At 31.4% G+C, this 22,878-nt stretch overlaps 4 protein-coding genes across 4 annotated transcripts; 3 read left to right on the forward strand and 1 right to left on the reverse strand.

The window, feature by feature from the left end:
• Positions 1-2,914: 2,914 nt before the first annotated feature.
• On the reverse strand, positions 2,915-4,519 carry LOC118646222. Its single transcript, XM_036288637.1, has 3 exons — positions 3,675-4,519; positions 3,206-3,303; positions 2,915-3,108 (listed from the first exon to the last, which is right to left on the reverse strand). Exons 1-3 carry the CDS (start codon positions 3,792-3,794, stop codon positions 3,024-3,026), a joined length of 303 nt encoding a protein of 100 aa, XP_036144530.1. The 5' UTR covers positions 3,795-4,519; the 3' UTR covers positions 2,915-3,023.
• LOC118646220 lies at positions 3,523-9,479 on the forward strand. Its single transcript, XM_036288635.1, has 7 exons — positions 3,523-3,605; positions 3,687-3,764; positions 4,517-4,774; positions 8,312-8,481; positions 8,581-8,667; positions 8,747-8,933; positions 9,023-9,479. Exons 3-7 carry the CDS (start codon positions 4,525-4,527, stop codon positions 9,232-9,234), a joined length of 906 nt encoding a protein of 301 aa, XP_036144528.1. The 5' UTR covers positions 3,523-3,605; positions 3,687-3,764; positions 4,517-4,524; the 3' UTR covers positions 9,235-9,479.
• LOC118646221 lies at positions 9,294-12,429 on the forward strand. Its single transcript, XM_036288636.1, has 4 exons — positions 9,294-9,502; positions 9,990-10,043; positions 10,107-10,206; positions 12,202-12,429. Exons 1-4 carry the CDS (start codon positions 9,320-9,322, stop codon positions 12,300-12,302), a joined length of 438 nt encoding a protein of 145 aa, XP_036144529.1. The 5' UTR covers positions 9,294-9,319; the 3' UTR covers positions 12,303-12,429.
• An 8,919-nt stretch (positions 12,430-21,348) lies between these two features.
• Positions 21,349-22,673, forward strand: LOC118646258. The gene is made up of 2 exons (XM_036288761.1): positions 21,349-22,257; positions 22,514-22,673. Exon 1 carries the CDS (start codon positions 21,670-21,672, stop codon positions 22,102-22,104), a length of 435 nt encoding a protein of 144 aa, XP_036144654.1. The 5' UTR covers positions 21,349-21,669; the 3' UTR covers positions 22,105-22,257; positions 22,514-22,673.
• Positions 22,674-22,878: the final 205 nt, after the last annotated feature.

Consider the following 22,878-nt stretch of genomic DNA (forward strand, 5'->3'; position numbering starts at 1 on the left):
AACAGCCTGCTCAGCATCTCTATGATGTTGTTCTCTCGTTCTTGCAATACCTTCATTTCCACAGTAAACACGTGCATAGCCATTTCCCACTTTAACGTGCTGCCCTGGATGCAAACAAAGTGAACATCCAAATTTTCTATTAAATTGAGTTATATTCTGTAAAGAACATCTGGCTACAGAATCCACTGGAGAAATAATTGTACTTTAATATTTACAGCTTCATTCAAATTAGGTAGCAAACAGTTAATTCCATGTTTATGTAAATCTCGTAACTCATTAACAAATGGTTTTAAAAAAATATCCATTACAGGTTTTGTAGATCCATACCATAAACCAGCAAGCAGAATATTATCTTTACGAAGCCGATAGGGAAGTTCATTAATCGCTATTAAATTGGGGCACATTGACCCTTTTGATGACTTAAAAGTATTAACGCCGTCAGCATTCCATTGTAAGCTTATATCAAAATCAGATATAACTTTATTTTTAACTATCGATCGATACACTTTCCCACTTGTGACATCTGATAATAAACTATTATCATTGTAAGATCTTTGTAATTTATGGAAGACACTACTCGACAGTAACTGCCGCAATTGTTCTTTAATTGGAATGTATACGAAAAAATTTCCATTTCGTTTAAGAACTGATTTTACATTACGACAATAACAATTTGGACAATCTATACTTTGTCTTTCTTCAAAGTCTATTAAAGAAATACATTCTGCACAATAATAACATGTAACAAGTTGTGGGATATCGCGAAAATTTTTTAAAAATAAATACTTTGAAGGATTCAATGGTTCAGGGAGATGAATTAATTAAGTCTATTAGGTCTTCTAATGCAGTTCCACTTACTTCATGCCGAATTACGTAACTCATTACGAGTAGATCGCTTTCTTCCTTCGTTAAAGGGCAATTTGGATAAATTGATCTTCTGGCCTGGTAACATAATACAAGATATTATTAACATAATATAAGATATTATACAGGGTGTAATGTAATCGGAAGCCATCCCGTAATGGAAAGATAGACGGGATCGAGATGAACATAAAAGTCCAATATTGTCTTGGGTTAGGTCTATCAATAATCGAGATATAAATTTTTCAAATTGTACGAATGAGAGCGCGCCGTGTGAAGAGCCGAGACGCTCGAGCTGTAGCGCGGCCCACTGTGTCGAGCATTGGCTGCCGGCGGCGGGGGGAAGAAGGAGAAGCGGTGCCGCTGCCTGTGCTTCGCCGCCCTCGCGTCTCACTGCACCGCGCCAATACTCGTGGCAATGGCAGCTATGCACATTCGCGATTACTTGACAAATTAGGACAGTTAGCAAAGATATGACAAATTAAAACCGTAATAAACTGCTGTGATTAAGAAAGTCGAAAGAGCGAAAGCGATAGATACTTATGGAATCTACAAATAATCTAATTTCTATCGTAATTGTGAATAAGTAAATTAATAAAAGTTTTTCGTACATTCACGAAAGATTCTTTCTTTTCCTTAAATATCTTGTATCATGCCTGATCTAACGATTTCGTGATTAAATTATACGATACGATCGTAATTATACTTGGAGATGTTAATGTCACCAGTATGATTAACAACAAAGCGTTTTCTTTCGTTATTATACAATAGAGAACTTAAGTTTACGAAATATTCCAACAGAACTATTAAACACGATGTCTCCGTAGATATTTTGTCATATTCCAACGAGAAAATATACTTTCCTAACAGGAAACGAGAGAACGATAGACAATGATATCACTTCTTGAAATTCTTTTTTTTTTTTTATTCAGACAAGTAATGGATTACGAAAGAGAAACCAATTAGATTTTTATATTTTTCTTGATATCTATTCTGAATCAATCAGTAAAAATCTGTCGTAATTAATAATGTAATTAAAGATAAAAGAAATTCCGAGTTCCCTATCGTTATGAAAGAAAAACTCTTCGTTATATTAATAACATTTGATATTGAACATCTCTAAGCATAATTATCGTAGAATGCATAATCTATTGAAATCGTTACATCAAGAGATATTTTTCTATCGTGTTATGAACAATGAGTGTAACATATTATATGGATATATCGCGCATTTTATAATTTTCTAATTAAATATTTACGAAATGAGAATGTATGAAGAATCAATCGTAGATATTAATTGTGATAAACCTTTGTTAATTTAACATTCCATGGAAAAAAAACAATAAGAAACGATGAGAGAATTTGATGCGGCAAATATTATAATACACTTATAAAAGAAAATTATCACTTTAAGAATCAATTGTAAATTTATGTTAATTTTTTATTAATGTTTTCATCAAGGATTTAACAGTACGACACAATTCGATAAGAAACAAAGTTAGAATTGTATGATACTGTAAATAAGATATTTAAGAAAAAGAAAGAATCTTTCGTGAATGTACGAAAAACTTTTATTAATTTACTTATTCACAATTACGATAGAAATTAGATTATTTGTAGATTCCATAAGTATCTATCGCTTTCGCTCTTTCGACTTTCTTAATCACAGCAGTTTATTACGGTTTTAATTTGTCATATCTTTGCTAACTGTCCTAATTTGTCAAGTAATCGCGAATGTGCATAGCTGCCATTGCCACGAGTATTGGCGCGGTGCAGTGAGACGCGAGGGCGGCGAAGCACAGGCAGCGGCACCGCTTCTCCTTCTTCCCCCCGCCGCCGGCAGCCAATGCTCGACACAGTGGGCCGCGCTACAGCTCGAGCGTCTCGGCTCTTCACACGGCGCGCTCTCATTCGTACAATTTGAAAAATTTATATCTCGATTATTGATAGACCTAACCCAAGACAATATTGGACTTTTATGTTCATCTCGATCCCGTCTATCTTTCCATTACGGGATGGCTTCCGATTACATTACACCCTGTATATTTAATTTGTAAGGTATTTTCTATTCAAGGTTTATATTTGTTTAAATGTTGAAAATAGGTAAATATTTGATAATTTTCTTTCCAATATGCAGTCAAAATTACGAACCTCGTCTTCTATCATTGGTTCTGGACCATTATCATTTGGCTGTTCAATAGATTCTGCCACGTTAACATATTCAACATCAATATCATTTGAGGAAGTCTGTATACAATAAAATATAATATACTAATATATGTAATAAGTTATATAAATATATATAAATTTTAGAGTTAATATTATAATGGTAATATATGCTCACCTCTCCATAACTAAGATCTTCATATAAATAATCAACTTCTGCCATTTCATGGCGCTCAATCTCTGCATTTCGACATTCTCCTCCGCATTATTTTCTGCCTATAAAATTATTTCAACATAAGTTTACTGCAATTCATTATAACATACAAAAAGCAAAAGAATTAAATTAATTAAAAATCAATTTGACATGCATTTTAATAAATTTTCTATGGATCGTATATTTTTAAAACAAAGCCATATTATTTGAAATTATGAAAATAAGATACATCAATTTTAGTAAAGTAATAATTTCACTTGCATTTTGGTGGAGTTTGTGAACGAAGAAAATTCTAAAAGAATTATTAAAAAACCACAAGAGAAAGATTGGATCTCAGCAGCAGTAAAAATACATGCATTTGGAGGTTAATATTCATTAAATACTATTAGTCATATTTTTTCATTGATTCTTTTATTTCTCAAATTGTTCATACCTGATTATTTAGAGCAGCGATCCCTTGAAGTTCTCTTTGGCGACGCGAATAGATTGTTGTTGCTGGCATTATTTTCCTTCGATTTTGAAGGTACTCTTTATATGATCCACGACAATGCATATTTTTCACAATAAAACACGTGTTTAATTTTTACAATGCACTACTATATGTATATGGCACACACTGTCTTCGTAAACCAGCTATTTTTCAGTTGCATTATTTTAAGCACATATAACATAAAATATTATCTTTCTTTATGTCATAACTATATTCTGGGCGACACGAGATAATATAAGATCATACGAAAACTCGTCCATTTTGCTCAAGTCTGTCTGTCTCTGCTTCTTCTTCTTCTTTGCCTTTTGGATTACTGTCCCTTCAGGGACAAGGTATACCACGCTTTCCTGTCTTTGCTTATGGACTGCATGGAAAGCCATGGGCTATGTTCCGTTTCACGCATGATACACATGATACATTGTTCATCTTTGTTGTTTGTCTAATATTAAACGAGAATAAATGATACATCATGCGCATCATGCGTAAAATGAAACGCAGCCACTTGTCCGCCCTTGCGATTCGCGCGCTATCCCCTATATTCTTTTGCCGCCCGATGTTATATTAGCCGTTGCTAAGCAACGAGCCGCCATATTAGCGAGCTCGTGCATTTCTTATGTGTATTTATACACGCACACACTGGCACCCATGGCACACTGGCACCACAGTGCACGTGGCTGGCACACTGACTTTTCTCACCATACAATATTTTATGCTGGCGGATACCTTTTCGCATTGTGTCTTTTATCAATGTGTAGTACGTACTATAATTTGTGAGCCCGTAATAGTTTTAGAAATGAACAACGATTATTGCATTTTGGTGGAGTTTGTGAACGAAGAAAATTCTATAGCCGTCGGATACAGAGATTGGTTGATAACCAAATTCTACGACCAATGTTTACAAAATGCCATTGACGAACAAACCATTGTTCAAATACGGTGGCCTTTATGCGAAAAAAAAAGTGCATTGTCCATGAAAAGGATTATTAAGAAACTACAAGAGAAAAATTGGATCTCAGCAGCAGTAAAAATACATGCATTTGGAGGTTAATATTTATTAAATACTATTAGTCATATTTTTTCATTGATTTTTTATTTCTCAAAAAGATAATATTTAAAAAAATAGAAAATAAAAAGATTAAGAAATTAAAAGCTTTAAAAGAAAATTTTTTTTTTAATTTCGATGGAACTTGTAGAAAAATTGTTCATACATATAACATAACATATATATTACAGCCCTTATTCATAGTCGATTCTTATATATTTAAGACCATCTTGAGTATATAACTGCCCTAATAGCAAAATGCTAGCAGATTGCAAGCAGATTGGCAGCAAATTCAATCAGATACTCATTGCAGATCCATAGCATTCTGTGTCCGCATTAAGCTCAGGATTTGTCGACAAAGCCTGCTGGCATGGCATGCCAGCAGATTGATTGCAGAAACCGAGCAGGGTCTGCTGACATAACCCTGACGACAGATTGGCAGCAGAAATCAAACAGAGCCTGCTAACATGCTATGCCAGCAAATTGGTAGCAGAAACCGAGCAGGGTCTACTAACATAACTTGACAGCAGATTAGCAGCAGAAATCAAGCAGATATCTAAAAGATTTCTTAAATCAGATATCTTTAAAGTGCAACTAGAGATAAAAAAATATAATAAAAATGTCATTTTTTTAAAATTATTTTTATTAACAGTACATACTAAATTTAGGACAAATTTTTATTAATTAATTAAATTTAAATTATATTGTTTTATTTTATTCTTACTTGCCGCTGGTAGGTTTCGAACCCGGGACCTTAGGATTACAAACCTTGTACTCTATCTGCTACGCCAATTTGACTCATCGGTATGAGTACTTGTTATTGTCTACATATACCAATATGTTATAAACTGACACAATTATATTATTTTTTATAGAAGCAAATAAATTTTGCAAAACATATTAAAAATAAATAGCATTAATTTATTTACTTATTAATTTCATTGTTAAATTTATCTTTTTCCATAATAATTTTAGGGAAATTGCGATCTATTTAGCATTAATACTTTGAAGCGTTCAAATGGTTAATTAGATAGTTAACTATATAGATCATATATTCTAAGAAAAATTGAATAGTACATCTATTATCCTGTTTTTGTTCAGTACATAATGAATTTAGATTTTGTGCATTTTTTGTGCGCAGTAATTGTAGACAAACCGTAATTTTTGAAAACATTATCTTTATGATAATTTTTTTAAATATCAAATGGATTTCTCATTCAGGATGTTATAATGTTGTCTGATTTCTGCTACAACGCGCATGGACGGCTCAAAAATCGGACAGCATTGTGTGATATCTTTTATGAGACATTAAGCTGATATTTAGCTGATGTCATAAGGATAACATTTTTAAGAAACTTAAATGAAACTCTTCAATAAGATATCTCAAAGACCTCTCTTAGATATCTCTGATAAATGTTACCATTTTGACATCATTTCCAAGATATCTAAACGTTTTCTTTAAAAAGTTCTCTTAAAGTTTTCTGACAAGCGTATTGTCTGGGCTTTTTTAATTTATCTGAAATTCTTTTATCTGTATTATTTTCTATTGGTTGCCGGTATTATACATATACTTTAAACTTATGTATAATACAAGTAACCAATAGAAAATAATATAGATAAAAGAACTTCAGATAAATTAAAAAAATATAGCTGCCTAATACTTTTGGCCAAGCCTGTATACATACCTGTATATTTCTATATAATTAGGGATCGTAAGGAAATAAAATTATTATAATTGTCAATACATTTTTAATAAGAGTTTAGGCATCATTTCTGTTATTTCAAATTTACCGTTATCGCACAGTAGCCCAATACAATAAAGTACTTAATCTTTCAACACAATGTATATCGGCGAGAGAACAATTAAACTCTTATTAAAAATGTATTGACAATTAATAATAATTTTATTTCCTTACGATCCCTAATATATTAGAAATATATGTATGTATACAGGATTGGCCAAAAGTATTAGACAATAATATAATTTAATTTCTCAATAATTTCTACTGCCGCAACCTTTTTTCTTACGTTTTTCTCTATAGAAACATATTAATGCAAGTTTTAAATTGGCATTTAAATGACAATTAAGATTATAAAGTAACGGACATACTGTTCGATTTCTGCTGCCGATCTGCCTACGTTATGTCAACAGGCTCTGCTCGATTTCTGCTGCCAATCTGCTGTCAGTTATATCAGCAGGTTTTGCTCGATTTCTGCTGCCAATCTGTTGTCAGATTATGTTAGCAAACTCTGCTTGATTTCTGACAGCAGTTTGCCGACATCGTTGGATATTACAGACTCTGTATAAAATTTGTTGCCATTCTGTCGTCAAAAATTGATAGCATGCTCTGCTCAAAATCTGTTCCTGCAGGCTTGGCTATCTGGGTGTATCTTAAAAGATGTCATCAACTAATCACAGAGTCGTATTAACAAATGAAACTTTTAACGTTTCCGCCCTAAGGAAAAAGTTACATGATTGCTGCCTTGAAATATATAAAATTCGATTAAAATGTTTAATTCATAGGCCTGTTCTTTGTCGCTGCATTGCTGGACTAGTGCAATAAGTTAAAATAAGACGAATATATTTTTTCTCATTCTAAGAGTATATCCACACAAACTTGCATAAGCGCATAAGCATATACATAAGAAAATAGACCAATTGAATTTCTTATGCATATGCTTATGCGCTTATGCAAGTTTGTGTGGATATACCATAACTTATTGCACCAGTGCAGAAGTGCAGCGACAAAGAACAGGCTCGATTCTTGAATTCATTCGCAAGAGAAACGTATTCGCAAATTCTGTTCTTGCAGAAAAGTTGGAACCTTATTGGCTATCGTATGACTTTTAACCAATAAACTTGCACTTTTCTGTTGGAGTAGGTATTTGCACATACATTTCTCTTGTGAATAAATTTAAGAATTGAGCCCCTGGCCTTATGTCTCATTGATTTATCGCTGTCCCGATATGAGTATACGTTTAAACAATTGTGTGTATTTGATGATTTCTTTTCAATGGTCGATATTCACAGTCGAATCTTATTTCAAGACCATCTTAAACATAAATGCCTTAAGATACGGCTCTGTGATTGGTTGATGACATTTTAAGATAATACTCTTAAGATAGTTTAAATATAAAAATAATTGACTATAATTACTGACCAAATATTTCATCTTAATCAAATAGATGTTTCTTTTATCGCGAGGTTGTTGCACAGATCTGCTCTGGTATAATAATTAATTTGACTGCGCAGCTGTATTGATTATTGTAAACCAGCAATAAGTCTTGCATTTAAAAAAATCATCCAATGTTCACATAGATTTGGGGCAAAAGTTTTTATTTCTCAATCTGATATAAATTTATTTCATTTATTATATTGTTACTAAATTTAAAATTCAAATTTTTTTTAATCTGTACTTATTAAATCAGTAGACATAAATTAGACGTTTTTGACAATTAATAAAAAAATTTTTAATATTTATTGATCCAAAAGTTTTCTTGCAATTAGTAAATATATAATGCACATTCTTTTTTTCAGAGTGGACAGTTATGCACAAACAACTTGCCGACCTAGAAAAATATAATATTGCAAATCCATGTAAAGAAGATCGTAAAAAAGTTATGAAAAAATCTTTTAGCGATAGTGATTATGATAACTCTGATCAGGAAAATAAAGTTACGAAGACTAAGAAAAGGATGGACACTAAAGTACTTATTTGAATTTTATTTTCGTAATCATTACATGTAAAATATATTTTTTTATTATTTGAAGTTACTTTTAATTAAAGTTATTTAAATATTTTCTAGGATAACTTACGTTGTATGTCCTCTAAGATTAAGCAACAAGATATTCTATCTCAACTAAAGACTACTGATGTCAATTTAAAGAATGATGTATGTGAATATTGTGAATATATTTTATTATCGTCATTTTTTTAATTATTTATAAAACTATATCAATTTATATTTTCAGTCATTCAGTTTGCTGGATGAAAGTGATGAAACATCTTTCACTGATGACAGTTGCGAATCTAAAAGTAAAAAGAATATATATTTGTTAAGCCTACAGGAAAAAATAAAAAGCTTACGAAAACAAAATAAACAACTCCAGAATGAGGTTAAAGCGTTGAAAGACAAAACATCCATTACATTAGAAAATAGTAATTTAATTGTTATTAAACATTAAATTGATATAACAAAACTTTATATTATTAATTTCAATTACTATATTGCAAAAGTACTGTTTCAGAAATGGAAAACTTGGATAAAATGGTGGATAAATTAACTATTAAAATACAAAACGCTAATAAGTGTGTCGCAGACCTAAACAAAAACATACCGGCAAAAGTTTTCCAGAAGCAGCAGTTATATCCAAGCGTGACACATATAAAAAATGAAGATACATTTCAAAACGAGCAAATACAATATGATGATTTTATTCCTGTTATAAATGCAGCATGATGAGGCTATTGATATCGAAGAAGAACTCGTAATGGATGTGCTAACAGATTTTTAAAAAGTAAAAGGAGTGAAACAATGCGATAAAATGCATAACAAATTTGAAAGAGATGTGAAGAAAAATACATCTGAACCTAAAATAAATGATGGGTTAACAAATTTTAAAGAAGTAAAAGAACTGAAGCAATGCGATAAAATGCATGATAAATTAGAAAGAGATATGAAGAAAGATACAGCTGAATCTAAAATAATTGAAAAAATTAACGACAACGTACGTATATATTTTATCTTATCTATTTTACATTTCATTTTGTGGTTATGTGCAACTAAAAATAAACGAAGTTATACTAATGTGCTTCTTATTTTTCCCATAGGAAAAAATTATGCAAAAATTACTGCACAAAAAATTGCATATTTTTGTGCATGAATTTTTGCAGTTTTTACAGATTTTTATACAAAGTTTTCGTCTTCAGAATTTTTCTGCAGAATATTTTGCAGAATTTTATGTAATGTTTTCTGAAGTTTTTGCTTTCAGAAAAAATTACATAAAATTCTGCAAAATTTTCTGCAGAAAAATTCTGAAGGCAAAACCTTTGTACAAAAATCTGTAAAAACTGCAGAAATTCATGCACAAAAATATGCAATTTTTTGTGCAGTAATTGTTGCATAATTTTTTCCTACGGGTTACTAAATCACAGTAATGTAAATTTACTCATAAATTTTAATTTTCTATTTAATATAATAGTTTTTTGTTATAGAAGATAGTCTCAATCGGTCGAGGTGTCACCATTTCTCAATCTATGATGCAGAACGTAAGAACAAGTGACATTGAAAAAATGACTTGCGATTTAATGTCTTGTATTTTTACAAACAAGGAGATTCTTCATCCAGAACGGGGAAAAAAAAATAAGGTTAAATCTGAAGAAAATAGTAATAAAAAATCTTTGAACTGCAATAAGTTGCTTGCAATTAAAGGTAACAATTGCAATATTTAAAATATATTGATATCTTAAATATATTAAGAAAAACTCATGAGAGCCAACATTGGATGTTTGCCTGTGCAATAATTTTTATTATAACAGTCTCCTGGCTAAGGTATTATTTTCCGCATTAATTTATTTACAGTATTTTCTAGGAATTTGGAGAAGGAAAATCTTGTAGATACTTGTAGCATCAAAAATTATTACATTGCTTGACAATTTAATTTATATAGCAAGATTTCGGCTTAATTCATATTACCTTAATTTATTTGGCATAGTTCACATGGGCTTGGAGACTGTTACAATAAAAATTATTGTACATGCGAACATCCAGTATTAATTCTTATCAGGGTTTTTCTTAATATATTTATGATTTAATTCATAGCCTCCCTGCATAAAATATCAGATTGAAAAGAATTAAAAAAATATTGACATTTTGTTAAAAAGCACTATTCAGAAGAATTCAGAAGATATTCAAAATATATTCAATTAAATATCTTTTAAATATCTTTTGAATTTCTTGCATTCAATCGCAATAAAAAGTATTCAAATAAATGCGAATCTTTGCATTAAAAAAGATTACTTTGCATTAAAACAGATACACTTCTTCTGCTAATTGTTATCGGATTCAGAGACAGACAAAATTTCATGGTTCTATTCTCAATATTGCACTGAAACGTATTATCCACGATTCAATCCGAAATTTTTGCAAAGCAGAATTCACGATGAAATCTTGTGAATGCGAAACACTATTTTTGAATAAGACATTTTATGCAGGGCTGCTATTTGATTTAATATTTATATAGGCTAACTGTGGCAAACTAATATCTTTGAAAAACTATAGATTCTTAAACAACATGAGGAAGTGAAAAATAACAAAAATTACGTAAACTTAAATAAATTGTAATGTAAGTATTTTTTAATCAGAAAGTCATAAATAAATACATAAATTACATATGCGACAAATGTTTCTTTGGTAAAATTCTATGAAACACTAAAAAATGAACATTTCTTTTAGAAGGTAGCACCATAATTAGGAAATATAGAAAAGATTGATAGAAATTCATAACATGTAAAAATAATTTTAATATACTTATTACAGTTCCCAGAAAATCTGGTCTTTTTTTGAATGATTACTCGATCGAATGTAATTTGTTTAACATAATTATGATACACTTTTTACCATTTATTACTTCGGCACACGATACAATTTTTCATGCTAGATTGCATACGAGAAATCCTAATATGTGTCCTGATTGGCTCAGATGATTATGTCACCAATCGTAAGCCAATGAGGATACGTAGTAAGACGCCTCGTATGTGATCTAGCATGAAAAATCATATCGTGTGCCGAAGGCTTTCCTTTGGTGAACACTTCTAAAATATTAATCAATCGATAAATAGATACATATGTTTCATAATTCTATCAAATAAATTCTATATTTTTTAAAATGTACAGAGAATAGTAAAAGATAAGCAGGAAATATTAATAAACAAAGAAATTTTAAAATTATCTTATTATATACATTTGTAAACAGTGTACAAAAAACTTTAAAAAATGAATTGAATATATCTAAATTCTTCTAAAAAATTAACTTGAAATTGTCATACTTCTGCCGAAAATCTTTGTTTTTTTCCTAATTCTTCAGAAAAAAAAACCGAGAAAAACACTTTCCATTGAATGTTAATATGAAAAAAAGTTTCTTTTTTAAAACTATTTTATGACTTGATATCAAAATTTAGAAAAATTATAAATGACAAAAGAATTTAATAAAGTTAACTTTCTTAGTTTATTAAAAAAGATCTTGAAAATTCTAATAATAAAAAACGTAATAAAACAAAAGAGTTTTTGGAAACCATGAGAATTTAAGCTATAAATTTAATTTATTTTGATTTTTTCGAGTTTTTCAAGGAATATTTTTTCCACCAGGGTGTTATTGTTTTCAATTTGTTTATATTATTCACGTAATTGATATAATGAATGTTACAGATTACGTACTCAGCCAATTTAAAAATACACCAAATGGAGAAAAGTTATTCAACACTACTGTTTCGAACAAATGTAAGAATGTTGCTCGGAACTACAAATGAATTGATGCTTTCATTAATATAAGTATTAATTATACTCTAAAATACCGTATTTTTTAGTTTAACCATTTTTGTAAGATCTGTCCGTAGGAAAAAATTATACAAAAATTACTGCATAAAAAACCATATTTTTGTGCATTAATTTCTGCAGTTTTTACAGATTTTTGTACAAAATTTTCGCTTTCAGAATTTTGTACAAAAATTTGTAAAAACTGCAGAAATTTATGCACAAAAATATGCAATTTTTTATGCAGTAATTTTTGCATAATTTTTTCCTACGGGTTACTTTGTGTTACTTTTTTATATACGATTATTTGTGATATGGAATCAAAACGGTATATTTCTATGCAATAAAAGATTAATATTATAACATTAAAATATAAAAGATTAATATTATAACTTTATATAATATAAAAGATTAATATTATAACATTAAAATATAAAAGATTAATATTATAACATTATAAATATGTGTATAATAAGTTATATAATAATTATACATATATATAAAAAAGGTATGTTATGTTTATATTATTTTAATAAAATTTTAATATAATAAATTATTGAAAAACCAAAATTATTGTAGTTTTCTAAATTACAATATAATAGTGCATTTTATGTGAAAAATATATAATTGTATTAAATTTATAGTATATATAGTATTCATTCTGCCATCTTCATTTTTTTAAACAACATTATACGTACACGTTGGATGTATTTAAACAGTATATTAAATAATAATAATTCCCTACAGCTTTATTTACACACATATTTTCCAAAATTTATCATTATAGTCATTCAATTTTATCGATATATGACAGCTAGCTTACGCCCAGAATCAAACAATTTTTTTGATTCAAGCTTATTTATTACAATTATACAGTCATACTTATTTCAGGGTCATTCTTCGTTTGAGCAGGTTTTCTTACAAGTTTATTTGGAAGTGACTCTATTTCCTTACCTTTATTTGGGAGTTACACTGATTTGAAGGTCACTCCCATTTATTTGGGTATTACCTTCATTTGACCCCTATTTTGGGGTTACCTTCATTTGACCCCCATTTGAGGGTTTCTTTTGAGGTTAATCCTCATTTCAGTGTTGACCACCAATTGATGATCCGAATTTACACCGATCTTTTGAGGATTCTTTTGAGGATATTTTTACACTCAAAATTGAGCGTTTTTTTCGTAAGGGTTAACACGCAGTGTTATTATGCTTTTCGGCGTCCATAAAGCAAAAATGTAAAATTCGCGCTTTGTTATGTTTAGTTGACCTTGGATTTGATAATAAAACCGATGATTTCGGTTTATTGTATTTACATTTTTTTTATCAAAAATACCTTTTAATTGAGGCAATTTACGAATTGCTTTCTCCGCTGTTAAATTTTCAGCTAAAAGACGGCATTTAATCTCCACTAGACCATTTTCATCGAGAAGTCCATCAGGAGAAGCACCCAAGCATAGATTTTCAGAGTCAATAAATAATCCACATGGTTTTATTTTTTTCTTTAATTTTATTGATAAATCTTGTTTCGCTATTTCTTTCATATCGCGACCATATTTCATGGCTCCAGTATCGATCGATGGAGAAAACAAGATATTTTTTATGGACGTTGCACAAGACGTTGTTGGTCTCATACGACATACCACTCCAAAATGTGATGCTGTCAACATTTCTTTTCGCATTGATAACCATACTTCACAATCACTTTGCTTTATGGTTTTGCGCTTAATTTCTTTCTAATTTTTCCCGTTTTTGAGTAATTTTTCTAAATGCTCTTGTTTTAATTGTTCCACTATGTCAGAAGACAAGTCTGGTTTTTGCGACTGAGGTGCGTAATAACCATCCGTTCCTACGCTTCTTTTCCATTTTTTTGACCTTCCTTCTACTTTGCGAGATTCTTTAGTTTGGTCTGTTTTTCTTTTTCGTCGCAAGTCCAAATTTTCTATAAGAGAAGGCACACTGTTACTTACTGTTTTGTGTAATTCGATAAAAGCTTGTTGTGTGTTATGTTGAACAACAGCTGCCGCAATTCTGGTATTGTACCAGTACGAACCTCTCGCACCATAAAAAATACGCTTTCCATCAACTTCTACGCAGACTATAGAGTGAAACAATTCTATATAATTATTTGTCACATTTAGCAACAAACTGTCGGCATGAGCGCTTAAACGTGCGACTATATTTTGTATTTTGGGATACAGACCGTACAACTTAAGATACGGAACATAATTTGTCTCTCTATTGTTTTCACAAGAATGACCACGTTCCTTATATCATTTGTGTTCACTAAACATATGACTTGGAACGTTTAATATGTCTTCTCCTAATTTTTTCTCTAAAACATGCTGAGGTTGCTTATCTTTTCTTCTATTTTCACATAATTGTACTATTTCTTTTCGAATTTTTATTATCATGCTTTTAATCATATTTCGTAATTTTACAAACTCACGATTCCTACGCAACTTTAGATCAGTTGTCTTTACGAGGATATCAAAATGTCTGCAGAAATTTCGTAATAAATGATTGTTGCATTCTACTTTTCGCACTACGACCATTAGTACTTTATATGGATTACTATTTAGAATAGCTTGGTACACATTACTATCGCCATCGGCAATAAATTTTCTATAAACTAGATCGTGCATTTGAATACTGCATTTAAATCCTTCTACAACAGCATCACTTTCCATGAGTGTAGAACTCATATTTCGATCAAAATTTTTGTAACACTTATGGATATTTGCGATTCCTTTTTGTGTCAATTGCTGTGCAAAATTTGTTGCAAATGCCAACGTACAGGATTTTTTTGTATAATAACCAATAATGGCTACAACACCTGAAAGTGAATCAAAATTTTTGCCGTACGACCTCGTCAACCAACTGCCGTCTGCTATTACGGGTATGCACGCGTAGCCATTTATTACGTCGTTTTTTTCAACAGCTAGTTGCCTTTCAAGTTTGCCTGCCTTTCTCATGTTTTCAAAGGCTGTTTTTTCAAATTCTTTGAGAACTACTTCTTGATTTTTTATATATGTTTTTTGAGACATACACGGCACATTTGCAGCTGCAAACATTTCTTCCATTTGGGCATAACCAATTCCAGTCGTAATGGTTCCAGCTGTAATAGCAGTGTTAATGTCCATAGTTTTTTCATCTTTTGGATGTGACCAAAAGTTTGCCTCGTAATGACACATATTACATTTGTAAAAGAACTGCTTTCTAAACCCACAGCGACGAGTATTTACGAGCTTCCAGTCTTTAAATTGGCACTCAATTCCTCGCGCGTGATTAATATTTTTTATCAATATAATATTATCAAATGTTCGGTGCAGTTCTTTATGAAAAAAAGGTATATTTATAATGCCATCTTCTTTAGGCTCATACTGCTGGATACGATCAGTATCTACAAGGCTTGTTTTTTCAATGACAAGGTTATTGTCTTTACATTTTTGTACATTTTTGCACTCACCTTTAATTATTGATATTGGCTGTAAGCACAGTGTATCTCCAGTACTGAACGTCGAATCCATCGAGTCGGGCAGTAATTGCACGGAATCCTGACAACAGATTCGTCGTTAGTATCGTTAGATACCGTTGTGCTTTGTTCAGCCGCCAATGCTTTTAACATCTGCCTCCTGTAAAAAAATTAAAAATATTAATAAAACGTAATATTAAAAAAATATTTTGGTAAAATTAGATGTATATGTGTGTGTATATGTATGTCCATTGGCAGTTTCCGCGTCTTTTTACACTTTGTATCTGCAGATTCCAGGACATTTGACATTTTCCAGGATTGTCCTGGAAAAAATGTATGTTTTACGACAGTTTCCAGGACGTCCTGGAATCTACCTTACAAATACAAGGGCAAATTCCGGGACTGTACATCTGGATGTATATACATTTTGTACATCCAAATGTATTGGCAGATTTCGGGACAAATATGTAAATCACAATTATTATAAAGTCAATACGTATAATACTTAAATTATCAAAAAATTTAGTAAAAAAAATTGTTATTAGCGTAACTATAAATTAATAATTTAAGAGGTTTGTTAAAAAAAAAGGTGACTTTTTAAATTTCGCGGGCTACGTACATTAGATTTTCGAATTGTTTTTGCTTTTGTGTGGGTACACATGTCCCCAACATATGTTGACACTATCAGCCATTTTGTATTTTTAGTTTGTTTTCGACAGATATAAAGGTTAAACGTATTGGTGTGCTTGGCGATTTTTTGCTATCGAGAAAAATGGATCAAAGAATCTGTATTAAATTTTGTGTGAAAAATAAAATTAAGTGCTCCGACGCATTTAAAATGTTGACTGTGGCATTCGGCGAGTCTACTTTGAGCAAAAAAAGTGTTTATAAGTGGTACAACCTCTTCACAGAAGGCCGAGAAAATGTTAAAAACGATGCCCGCCCTGGACGCCCAGCACGTCAACAACCGATGAAAACATTGAAGCAGTGAAGAAAATTGTTAAGGAGAATCGTTGAATTACTATTAGAAAAGTTGCTGAGGATGTCGGCATATTGGTTGGCTCATGCCATGAAATTGTTTCGGATGTTTTGGGCATGAAACATGTGGCAGCGAAGTTTGTTCCAAAATTGCTAAATTTTGACCAAAAGAACTGTCGCATAAGCATCGCTCAGGAGCTGTTGAATGACGTCAACGACGATCCAAATTTGCTCAAAAGGGTCGTAACTGGTGACGAAACATGGGTATATGGTTATGACATCAAAACGAAAGCCCAATCATCCCAATGGAAGCTGCCAGAAGAGCCAAGACCGAAAAAAGCACGCCAAGTTCGGTCAAATGTGAAGGTTTTGCTCACTGTTTTCTTCGATTACAATGGCGTGGTGCATCGTGAGTTCTTGCCAGAAGGTCGTACGGTCAATAAGGAATATTACCTTGAAGTTATGCGCCGTTTGCGTGAAGCAATACGAAAAAAACGCCTAAAATTGTGGAACAACCAGTCATGGATATTGCATCACAATAATGCGCCAGCGCACACGTCATTACTTGTTCGTGATTTTTTGGCCAAAAACAATACCGTAATCATGCCTCATTCACCGTATTCACCGGACTTGGCCCCCTGCGACTTTTTTCTGTTTCCAAAACTGAAAAGACCCATGAAAGGACGGAGGTTTGCCATGATTGAGGAGATAAAGACCGCATCGTTAGAAGAGCTCAAGACCATACCAAAAAGCGCATATCAGAAGTGCTTCACGGATTGGAAAAAGCGCTGTCACAAGTGTATTATATCTGAGGGGGATTACTTTGAAGGGGATAAAATTGATATTGATGAATAAACATTTTTAGAGAAAAAAAACTTTTTTTAACAGACCTCGTATATTTTAAAATCATTTCGTGTTTAAAGTAGCCTATTAAGTCATATGTTGCAAATTAGGCAATTAGCCTATTAAGTCATTAGTTGCAAATTTTTTAAACAATTTTTTTTAAACAAATAAACAAATAATTATCATAGAATAAATTTTGCACGCCAAGCGATACTACGCTAGAAACCACGAAGAAAACATGTATAATATGTTCATGTAAATGCCCCATTTATTATGAAAATTTTTTATGAACTTTTATTATGAACTTTAAAAAGTTTTTATGAAACATTTATTATGAACAATTTTTATATGCATGTAATTGCTTTATCCCACAGCAACATAAAACGCAATACCGAAAGTGTTAACGCAGTTCATGGCAATGTTTCTAGCAATAATTTCTGCAACAAAAAGTTAGCAGCAAAACAATTTTTTTAAACAATTTTTTATAAACAAATAAACAAATAATCGTTCTAGAATAAATTAACCACTCCAATCGATTCTACGCGAGATATTACAAAGAAAAGGTTTATATTGTGTCCATGCAAATGCCCCATTTATTACAAAAAATTTATAAAAAATTTCTGTGTGCATAAATGGGGATATTTACATGAACATATTATACATATTTTCGTAGTTGGTTTTCGCGTAGAATCAATTTGCATGGTTTATTTTAGTCTAGGAGGATTATTTATTTATTAATTTCTTAATTGTTTATAACAAACTGTTCAAAGAGAATTTTTTGCTACTGAATTTTTGTTGCTAAATCTTTGCAAGGAACTGCTCATCATTTTTTCGATATCGCCACTCGTTTCGCCATGGGACTTAATGGGTTAATGAACTATTTATTTAACAATTTTTTGGCAACAGAATAACAAATATTGGATATATAGAATATTATCTGAAAAACTTGTATACTTTAAAAATTAATTTATCTATAACATATTTTAATGTTTCTGCTAATATTATGGAAAATTGATTACATTAATAATTGTCACATTTAAAATAAATAAAATTATTTTATCGTATATAAAAATAAGCCAAAACTTCTTTTCCATATTTGTCAATAGTGAACAACCAACTTTTATTATTTTAACTTTACCAATATGAACAAGTTTTTAATCAGTTTTGTAAATGAGTATTTTCCTAAATTTAAGATGTTATGTCCTGGAACATGCCATACATAAGGAAATGTATATAAATTGTATGGCATGTGTCAGGACGCGGGCGGATTTTTAAAAAAATACAATATAGTCTATTTGCAATAAAAATTCTTATTTTTCATGAACAATATGTTTAAAAAGACCTTTATAACTTAATCTCTATAACAATTAAGCAGTGTTAAAAAAGATAGAACTGAGAAGTAGTTTTAACTAGTTAATATCTCAATGCAGGTAGCAGTATTTCAGTTAGCACTATATTATAAGTTTCATTATGTCAAATGTAATGAATTTTCTACAACTTAAGGGGCTACATACACCCAGAAATTTTGAAAAAATAGATTTTTCGTTTTTTGCATTTTCGTAAAGTATAAGGTCTTGAGAATATCCCTTGCAAGTTTCAAAGTGATTCCTTGAAAATTGTCCGAGATATAGCGAGAAAGGTCCAAGCGCGTTTGACGATGCTGGGGCGCGATGAGCGCCTTTTAATCCTTTGCAGCAGATAGCTTACGCAAGAATATTACGCCGGCAAGCTAGAATCGAAGCCTTTGAAGCCGCTACATCTGGGGAGGGTTCACTGTATGGCCCTGGAGTGGATGACTCCATGTAAGTTTGAAAAGAAATTATCTACGTTTTAACCGAATGTCAAACTTTAAACGCGTTTCTCTCGAAACCATGTTTTCAAAACGCGTGCCAAAAATATCTCAGAAACGGCTAGACCGATTTACTTAAAATTTGGAGGGCTTAATCTACACAAAAAAGGCTTCTTTATCGTAGCGGTTTTTTTTAGAGCTCTTACTTTTTTTTTAAGTTAAAAAAACGATTTTTATCCTAAAAATTGCTTTTTTTCTTTAAACGGCCGCTATTTTGCCAAAAATCGATATTTTAAAAATCGGCCACGATAAAAACTAGATAATACCATTCAGTTTAAGAAAATTCTAGGCTGGTCTGTTTCAGATAAGTTCTGTACGAGCTGCAATTGGCATTGCGGAGCACCTTTTTTTAACAAGGTCTTGCGACGAGGACAATATCTCCGCCATTTTTTAATATTTTTAGTTCAAATTTATTCTAAAACATGTTCTAAGAATGTATTTTAAAGTAAAGAAAACTAGAATTAATTACATACATTACGTTTCAAAAAAAAAAATCGAGAAAAAGGCCTATTTTTTACGTCTCTGGGTGTATGTAGCCCTTTAACGGATATTGAGAAATTTTTTGCAATATAACGCTATGAATTTAATTATTGCTATCTACATCATGATGTTATCTAGCGTACTTGTAAGCAACGCATATTATCAACAACTTTGCATTTAATAACTTAATAATTTTGTTATTAATTTATTTATAGATAGTTTTTTAAATGTATTGTTTACAAAAAAGTGCGAATAGTTATTGCAAATTGTAACATATTACTTTTTTTTATCTACACATGTTGTGGAACATGCCATACAATTTATATGAATTTTCTTATGTATGGTATATTCCAGGACATAACCTTTTAAATTTAGAAAAATAATTGTATACAAAACTAATTATTAACTTTTTCATATTAATAAACTTAAAATAGTAAAAATTGGCTATTCATTATTGACTTATCTTAACTTTACCAATACAAAACAGTTTTTAATCAGTTTTGTAGACGAATATTCTGTTAAATTTAAGAGATTATGTCCTGGAATATGCCATACAAAGGGAAATGTATATAAATTGTATGGCATGTTCTAGGACGCGGGCGGATTTAAAATAAAATACAATATTAACTGTTTTAGGTCTTTAGAGGTTGCCTTACATATGTAACACATCATGCTGGAGGTGTCCTTCAACGCGTTCCATACCTTTCCTTCAGCCATGGTTAATACCATTTTGAAATTTACCATGATTTCGAATGGTTGTTCCAACTTCAATGGTAACAATTTAATAATCTGTGAAGTCACGTATTCTCCTTCAGTTTTAATAACGGTCGCAGTTTCTTTCAGAAACTGAAAACGTAAAGGCCTGTAGTATCTTACTGAACCTGGACGAGGATTGCTCCACAATATGGCCATGTTTCCATTTAAAAAAGTATACCTAAGCTGCAATGGAATGAGCCATATCGCAAAAAGATTGTGATCTGAAGATTTCAAACCAGAAGAAGCGTTTTGCTTATACTGGGATTGTCCAGATGAACCGTCAAAACCCCACTAGTAGGTAACGTTGCGTGGCGCGGCGGGGATATGACGTCACGCAGGGAGGGGTAAGGGTCTGGATGATATCATCACCTTTTGAAAAACTGTTCTTGTGAGATAACAATAGAATATATTTGTTATTTTTTTAAAAATTCATAAATTATGCGTAGAAGGCTGATATCTGTAACCTTTTTTCTCTCTCGTGCGCTCTCACTCCCCATTCATTGCGATAGTATCCGGTATGCATCAAACATGTGTGTGATATATAAGTATATATGTTTTATTATCTCACATATTTTATTAAGATGTTTATTCTTATTATTATTAATGTTTATAAATATAAACGATTTCTTCGCGTCGATATTTCGGCTGGGCTTAGGTAAAAAAAGGTATAGCGTTGAATTACTTTTAGAAACGTATAGCGTTGAATTACTTTTAGAAACGTATAGCGTTGAATTACTTTTAGAAACGTCTGCCTAAAAGGTGCATAGTACAAAAATGTATACAACACTGTTATCGGTTTTTTTCATCAGACCTGGCTCGAACGTAAACTGCTTTAACGTATTACTCTTGACCGAAAAATTCATGTAAAAAACCATATCCTCACGTTCAGGTCAAGGGATATAGATAAAATATAACTGCTTAGAAAGCGCATATAGATACAGTCAGTGTGAGACCTTTGACGCAAAGAATCGAAGTAATTCTCAAAAATGGCTTTGAATAACGCGGAAGTCATTGATATTGCGAACGATGCAATGGTGGTAGATATCGAGGACGACGTGGATAATGCAAATAATGTGGTAGACATTGTGGCTAATGTTCAAAATAAGGAGAAAGATGTCATCGTGGACGATGCTGACGACATTATAGATGTTAACTTTGAGGATGTGATGGATGATGAGGATAAAGAAAGCGTAATATCCGAGGACAGCAATTATGCTAGTGATTACAGTGAAGAATTTAACGATACTCTCGAGAAACACCTAACACATGCAGAAGTAAATGCGATAACCGGGCGTACAAAACATTGTGCGATATATTTTTATTACACAACAGAAGGCACTTATTCAGCATGTGCCGAGTGTATAATGCGAATAGCAGACAGATTTTCAAATAATGCACGCCTTTCGCAAGCATGTAACTGACGCGTTCGGTAGGCTAGATGGCAAGTATTGTTCGAATTGCAGACAGCCTATGTTCGTGCTAATTCCATGCAATATATGCCCAGTGTGCACACAGTAAAGACTATGATTGCTAAAAAGACGTTGTAAAAAAAAGACATGCGACAACTTGATCAAGTAAGTTTTTAGATATATATATATATATATATATTTAAAGTATATATATATATATATATAAAATAAGGTTACATTAAGAGATTAATTAATAATTTAATTTTTCCCTAATGTTTATATACCCGTGTATGCGAATACTTCTGGATAAATCCATGGCTGGATTTATCCAGAAGTATTCGCATGCACGGGTATATAAACATTAGGGAAAAATTTTGGAAGCGATACCGAAAGATTAATAAAGCAAATAACGATGCTTTAGGATAATGCATATGGAGAATATGGATTGACAAATGTATGGGATCAATTATTTGGAATGTCACCGTTAATGGATGAAAATCAAGAAGTTTTGGGATTAAAAAAATATATATACTTGAATTTAATTATTAAATAATGTATTATTTTAAAAAATATATGTATTAAATATATAAAATGCAAGTTTCACTTTCCCATCCAACAATATTCTCGTTCGCTCTCACCCTCATCCCTCGCATGCTCTCACTCTCACTCATCGCATTTATCCATCGCACGCTCTCGCTCTCACTCGCACTCATTGCTCCCACACATCGCGTACGTATTCTCATGCGCTCTCACTCCCACCCGTACGTCACCATCTTACACGCTCTC

The sequence above is a fragment of the Monomorium pharaonis genome, chromosome 6 (assembly GCF_013373865.1).
Source record: "Monomorium pharaonis isolate MP-MQ-018 chromosome 6, ASM1337386v2, whole genome shotgun sequence".
Classification (NCBI taxonomy): domain Eukaryota; kingdom Metazoa; phylum Arthropoda; class Insecta; order Hymenoptera; family Formicidae; genus Monomorium; species Monomorium pharaonis.